Source organism: Triticum urartu, chromosome 4 (assembly GCF_003073215.2).
Source record: "Triticum urartu cultivar G1812 chromosome 4, Tu2.1, whole genome shotgun sequence".
Lineage (NCBI taxonomy): Eukaryota > Viridiplantae > Streptophyta > Magnoliopsida > Poales > Poaceae > Triticum > Triticum urartu.
Window position 1 is genome coordinate 56,467,315 of NC_053025.1, and position 7,606 is coordinate 56,474,920.

Consider the following 7,606-nt stretch of genomic DNA (forward strand, 5'->3'; position numbering starts at 1 on the left):
TACCAAAAAAAGTAGAAAATAGAGCTATTACCGCAATTTCTCGAAGCAGTTTTTTGCATGCACGTTTCTCTGGCTCAGTCGAACGCTTTAAAAGGTGTCCATTGTAAGCCAGGGCACACATCTTCTCTCTTTCTTTCTTTGTTTGCGTGAGCGAGAGCCCCTCGTTATTTATTTAGAAATTTTTCAACCTCGCCGAAATCCTAGCCCCACCATGCCACCATGCCCGGCCTGCAAGGACCTGCCACCGGAGCTTGTCTGCCGCATCGCCGACGGCCTTGATGACCTCAAGGGCTACGTGAGTGCACGGGGTGCCTGCCCGACATGGCATCACACGCTTGTGCCGCCATCGCCATCACTGCTTATCAACCACAGCGACGACCCTGCCAAGCGCTGCACCGCCGCTGCCATCAAGCGTCGTACCACCGCAACCTCAATCCTCCCGCGTCGCTCCTTCGAGCTCAAAGCCATCCCTTCGGGCCAGCTCTGCCCCGCCACGCGCCGCTCCTTCAATCTCACCACCATCCCATCGGTCAGGACCTGTCTCGGCTGCTGTAGCGGATGGCTCTCCCTCTCCGTTCACATCGATGACGTCCGTAGCCTACTCAGCCTCTTCCACCCCATCACGGCCGCCGAGATCCTCCTACCCCCGCTTGTCTATGACAGTCGCCTCGTCTCCAAAATCGTCTTCTCTCCCAACCCTGCCACTGACGACTTCATGGCCGCTGTGATATGTGACATCGATAGGGTTGCCTACATCACCGTAGGGGCCAGGAGGTGGTCCGTCCTTGACCCCATCCACCTCACTGTTGGAGATCAGTTCGTCGACCTCCTCTACCACGAAAATGGTAGGGTCTACTGCCTCACTTGGTTTGGAGACGTCCATGTGCTCTTCCTTCCGCAGCGCCGCCGCCGGGAACCTATCATCCTCGAGGGCGAAACATCAATATATCCTGCAGTGCATAATAGGAAAATCATCCAGATGCATGGGACAGGACCGGATCTAAATGCGCCGGCCACCATTAAGGCATTGTTGTCATCTAGGGGAAGCAAACTATTTTTCGACGCCGCCACCAGTTTTGCACCGCCATACAACACAATCTCAACTTTCACTAGTGTCAAGAACCTCGTGTTCTGCAATGGTAACCTGTACCAAATCTGGAGGAATGCATCATGCACAGTCACTTTGCAGTTGCAAGAAGGGGGTCGATGTCGTATAGAACATGATGAAATATTTGTTCTGAGGTATGACCCCCACCGCCGACCATGTTGGGACATTGTGTACGACTTAAGGGGATACTCGGTGTTTATTGGGAGGAACAATTCAGTGTCAATATACGCAGAAGGCGTTCCGGGACTCAAGGCTAATTGTGTGTATTGGATTGGTGGGAGGGGTAGGGATCAGGGCATGGTCTTTGACATGAAGACTGGCAAGTCAACACCTTGCATTCCCCTCGTGGATGGTGTTCTTCCGGGGTCTCTACAAAGCACAATCTGCTGGTACTTTCTGAGCGACAAATGAAAGAAGAGTTTACCAGGCCCGAGCAAGGGCCCGGGCAGAATCTGGACAAAAGTGATACGTCACCGGGCATCTAGGCCACATAGTGATGAGGACTGCCAACCACCTTGGTGGAAGTGATGTTATATAATCGGTAAAGAGTTTTGTTCATGTTTTTGTATACAACATTTGAACTTGATTTAATTCTTGTGGCACCATCGGCCTGGTATTTTGATTCACCATTCCCTGCATTTGTAGTGATGTATCTGGTAATGGAGATTGTTTTCGAGCAGGACATACTATTCTTTTGTGATTTCCACCATGTCATCATGGCCAACTGAATATTGGTGGGATGCAGCCTAAATTATGAATATGAAAAGTGTGGATAGAGAATCCACTAGTATGTTAATAATTAAACACCCATGCATTGCCACGGGACAACAAATGAAACTAGCCTCTTGGATTCAACACTTTGTTCGTCATGTCGCTTTGCTATGTTATCACCCTGCTCCAATTCCTCTTTAGTTTTCTTTCACCAAATTCGGATGGCTTGCAACATTTGAAACTCCCACCTCAAAAACATGACAAATTCAGTGGTTTCTCAAAACAATTTTTCAATGTTATACAACAAAAATACTAAAGTCTTCTCGTTTTCCTGTTTTAGCATTGTATGCGAGATGATGGTTCTAGCCATACAAAGGCACTTACCCAAGGATTGAAATCACACATAAAAATAACAGCCTAAGGCCCCATTTGGATGCTTGTTTCGAGGCTCAGATTTCGGAATTGGTATTGAGCCTCCTGAATACGACTGTTTTGATGGCCTCTGAATTGAGTTGTGGAAATGAATCTCAATACCAACCGATATTGAGCAACACTACCATGCCCTTGAAATGATTGACACGTCACATTCCCCATAGTCGTTAAAAATAGCCTCTAGTCCTTCTCCTATATCTTTCCCCTTCCTCTCGACACAAGCCAAACCAAGCTGACCACCACAACCTTAGGAGAAGATACATGTCTGCTGACAGCCGCTGCCACTGTCATATTATTTCCCATGAGCGGTGTGGCTCCATCACGCTCGCGGATGGCTGGCTTCCCACCGGGGACAATTGCGTCCACTGCTGCTCGGCTCATTCCCATGGAGATGTGTACCCCACATTCCTCCCCTGCGGTGGTTTCTAGGGGGTGTCCATGGCGTCTCCTCGATAATGGCTCACCTCGTCGTTAGTGCCTCCCCACTGACACAATACCTAGCAATTTGAAAATGTCATAATACTTCATACTACATTTTTTTACAATTTTCCTCCTTTCTAAAGTAAACAATGTAAACTATCCTAATCTTTTTTGGTTATTTGTTGATAGGCAATTAGATTGCATAGTTACATAGGGAGTAGTATTTTTGCATACGGTATTCATTCTAATTCTCCTACAGTTCCCGCCTGGTAGACAAAACCTACTAAACACTAACCTTTTATGGTTCAATACTATGCACAGTCAGTTAATTGCTCTACTGTTTGCTTGGACCTATTTAGATTATTATTCAAAATAATACATATCATAATAACATGCACCTAGTTTCATGCACAAATCAGAGGAGGGACTAAACATAACATAACAAGCATTTGGTTTCTTAAAAAAATTATGTCTACATAAAAGTAACAATGACCATCCGTCCGAAAAATAGTATAAGAATACTAGACATTAACAGAAAGAGATGGCGGGCACACTAAACAGTGAATTACCAGAGAGGTTGAAGGACATTGGTCAGGATAAAGTGCGGCTACCTTCTAATGATAGGAGACCTGAATACCACAACAGGGTGCATATATGGTACTAAGTAATTCAGCGATACAATGTAGAAAAATCAAACTCATCTGGGATGAAGTACAAAAGGTGGAGAGTTGATACATATACAAAAAGAGCACATATACTAAAGTGAAAATGGAGATCATGTGTACTTAAACATATATGTGATGGATCCTTAACATAAGCCATTGGGAGAATGGATGCCCCAAAATTCCTTTTGTAGTAGTTATAAAAGTTATAAACTCACAACCCAAGCCAAACAAACAGGGCCTCAAAGGACTAAAATTCCTTCTATAGCAATTATAAATTCATAGCATGGCTTGGGTTGAACCATAGTATTGCAACACTGACCATGCGCTCATCCTGATCAACTGGCCTCAATTTAAAGGAATAAAATCTATTTTAAACATTCATCTTGTCGTGGTGGTTGTCACTTGAAGTGAGCTACTATTGGGGAACGTTGCATGGAAAACAAAAAATTTCTATGCACACGCAAGATCTATCCATGGAGATGCATAGAAACGAGAGGAGAGAGTATGTCTACGTACCCTCGTAGATCGTAAAGAGGAAGTGTTTAACAACACGGTTGATGTAGTCGAACACCTTCGCGATCCAATGGATCAAGTACCAAATGTACGGCACCTCCACGTTCAGCACATGTTCAGCTCAATGACGTCCTCGCCTTCTTGATCCAACAAGACGAGCGAAGTACTAGATGAGTTCCAGAAGCACGACGGCATGGTGATGGTGATGGTGAACTTGTTCCCGCAGGGCTTCATCGTGCACTGCGGAAAAACTGACGGAGGACTAAACTGTGGAGAGGGGCGCCGCACACGGCTAAGAGATTGTTGTTGGTTGTGTGGTGCTCTCTCCCTCTCATATATATAGGTTGTGGGGAGGAGGGAAGGCAGCCTAGGGCTCCACCAAGGGACCGGTTGCCACCTTGGGCCTTGCCCTAGCCGCGACCCCCTTGCCTTTCTTAGGCGTGTGGGGAATGGTAGGGGAGGGTGGCGACCCCCCTTTCCTTTCTCTCATTAGGAGGGGAAGGTGGGAGGGGCTAGTCCTCCCCCCTTTCCTTTTCTTTGAGGCAACTCCCCATTTCCTTCCCTAAGGTCGGCGGCCAGGGAGAGGGCGCGCCAGCCACTTGTGGGCTGGTGTGTGGCTCCCCTTGGCCCATTAGGCCCATATACTCACCGTGGATTTCCCAAAACCCATTTCGATGACCCAATGCATACCCGGTATTTCTCAAAACCTTTCCGATGACCAAATAGCATCGTCCTATATATCAATATTTACCTCCGGACCATTCTGGAGCTCCTCGTCATGTCTGTGATATCATCCAGGACTCCAAACAACATTCTGTCACCAAATCACATAACTCATATAATACTATATCATCAATGAATGTTAAGCGTGCGGACCCTACGGGTTTGAGAATGGCATAGACATGACAGAGGAGCCTCTCCAGTCAATAACCAATAGCGGAACTTGGATGCCCATATTGGTTTCTACATATTCTACGAAGATCTTTATCGATCAAACCTTATGACAAAATACGTAATTACCTTTGTCTGTTGGTATGTTACTTGCCCGAGATTCGGTCGTCGGTATCTTCATACCTAGTTCAATCTCGTTACCGGCAAGTCTTTTTACTTGTTTCGTAATACATCATCTCGTAACTAACTACTTAGTCATTTTTCTTGCAAGCTTCTTGTGATGTGTATTACTGAGAGGGCCCAGAGATACCTCTCTGATACACGGAGTGGCAAATCCTAATCTCGATCTATGCCTACAAAACAGACTCCTTCGGAGATACCTGTAGAGCATCTTTATGATCACCCAATTATGGTGTGATGTTTGATAGCACACAAGGTATTCCTCTGGTATCCGGGAGTTGCATGATCTCATATTCGAAGGAATATGTATTTGACATTAAGAAAGCAATAGCAATAAACTGAACGATCATATGCTAAGCTAACGGATGGGTCTTGTCCATCACATCATTCTCCTAATGATGTGATTCCGTTATCAATTGACAACACGTGTCTATGGCTAGGAAACCTTAACCATCTTTGATCAACGAGCTAGTCTAGTAGAGGCTCGCCCTAGGGACACGGTATTTTGTTTATGTATCCACACATGTATTTAAGTTTCCGATCAACACAATTCTAGCATGAATAATAAAGCTTTATTATGAATAAGGAAATATAATAATAATAACTTTATTATTGCCTCTAGGGCATATTTCCACTAGTCTCCCACTTGCACTAGAGTCAATAATCTAGTTCACATCGCCATGTGATTAACACCCATAGTTCACATCGCCATGTGACTAACACCCAAAGAGTTTACTAGAGTCAATAATCTAGTTCACATCGCCATGTGATTAACACCCTAGTGAGTTCTAAGGTGCGATCATGTTTTGCTTGTGAGAGAGGTTTAGTAAATGGTGTCTGCCATATTCAGATCCGTATGTATTTTGCAAATTTCTATGTCTATAATGCTCTTCATGGAGCTACTCTAGCTAATTGCTCCCACTTGACTTAGAGTCATCTAGATTGGTGTCAAAGCTTGCATCGATGTAACTCTTTACGACGAACTCTTTATCACCCCCATAACTGAGAAACACTTTGATAACCCACAAGTATAGGGGATCGCAACAGTTTTTGAGGGTAAAGTATTGAACCAAAATTTATTGATTCGACAGAAGGGGAGCCAAAGAATATTCTCAAGTATTGGCAGCTGAGTTGTCAATTCAACCACACCTGGAAACTTAATATCTGCAGCAAAGTATTTAGTAGCAAAGTAATATGATAGTAATGGTAACGGTAACAAAAGGTAATGGTAGTAAAAGCAATGCTTTTGGTATTTTGTTGTGATGATAGCAATAGCAACGCAAAAGTAAATAAGAGAAGAACAATATATGGAAAGCTCGTAGGCAATGGATCGGTGATGGAGAATTATGCCGGATGCGATTCATCATGTAACAGTCATAACCTAGGGTGACACAGAACTAGCTCCAGATCATTGATATAATGTAGGCATGTATTCCGAACATAGTCATACATGCATATGGAAAAGAACTTGCATGACATCTTTTGTCCTACCCCCCTGTGGCAGCGGGGTCCCTACGGAAACTAAGGGATATTAAGGCCTCCTTTTAATAGAGAACCGGAACAAAGCATTAACACATAGTGAATACATGAACTCCTCAAACTACGGTCATCACCGGTAAGTATCCCGATTATTGTCACTTCGGGGTTAACGGATCATAACTCATAATAGGTGACTATAGACTTGCAAGATAGGATCAAGAACACTCATATATTGATGAAAACATAAGGTTCATATCTGAAATCATGGCACCCGGGCCCTAGTGATAAGCATTAAGCATAGCAAAGTCATAGCAACATCAATCTCAAAACATAGTGGACACTAGGGATCAAACCCTAACAAAACTAACTCGATTACATGATAGATCCCATCCAACCCATCACCGTCCAGCAAGCCTATGATGGAATTAATCACGCATGGCGGTGAGCATCATGAAATTGGTGATGGAGGATGGTTGATGATGATGATGGCGACAGATTCCCCTCTCTGGAGCCCCAAACGGACTCCAGATCAGCCCTACCGAGAGGTTTTAGGTCTTGGCAGCGGCTTCGTATCGTAAAACATGATGATTTCTTCTCTCTGATTTTTTTCTCATCGAAACTCAATATATGGAGGTGGAGTTGGAGTCGGAGACGCAACAGGGGGCCCACAAGGTAGGGGGCGCGCCCTAGGGGGGCAGGCGCGCCCCCCACCCTCGTGGCAAGGTGGTGGGCCCCATGGCCTTCATCTTTGGCAGGTATTTTTCTTATTTTCTGAAAAGTGTCTCCGTGAAGTTTCAGGTCATTCCGAGAACGTTTGCTCCTGCACATAAATAACACCATGGTAGTTCTGTTGAAAACAGCGTCAGTCCGGGTTAGTTCCATTCAAATTATGCAAGTTAGAGTCCAAAACAAGGGCAAAAGTGTTTGGAAAAGTAGATACGTTGGAGACGTATCAACTCCCCCAAGCTTAAACCTTTGCTTGTCCTCAAGCAATTCAGTTGACAAACTGAAAGTGATAAAGAAAAACTTTTACAAACTCTGTTTGCTCTTGTTGTTGTAAATATGTAAAGCCAACATTCAAGTTTTCAGCAAAGATTATAACTAACCACATTCGCAATAATGCATAGGTCTCAAGTTACTCATATCAATAGCATAATCAACTAGTGAGCCATAATAATGAAACTCGGATGACAACACTTTCTCGAAA

The 7,606-nt window shown here is 44.4% G+C and overlaps 1 protein-coding gene across 1 annotated transcript; it reads left to right on the forward strand.

The window, feature by feature from the left end:
• The first annotated feature begins 211 nt into the window (after positions 1 to 211).
• Positions 212 to 1,519, forward strand: LOC125554595. Its single transcript, XM_048718107.1, has 2 exons — positions 212 to 480; positions 535 to 1,519. Exons 1-2 carry the CDS (start codon positions 212 to 214, stop codon positions 1,517 to 1,519), a joined length of 1,254 nt encoding a protein of 417 aa, XP_048574064.1.
• Positions 1,520 to 7,606: the final 6,087 nt, after the last annotated feature.

Coding starts and splice junctions, on each gene's coding strand:
- LOC125554595 (XM_048718107.1), top strand. CDS start 212: ATGCCACCATGCCCGGCCTGCAAGGACCTGCCACCGGAGCTTGTCTGC. Junction 481..534: donor AAAGCCATCCCTTCGGGCCA/GCTCTGCCCCGC, acceptor CCCATCGGTCAG/GACCTGTCTCGGCTGCTGTA.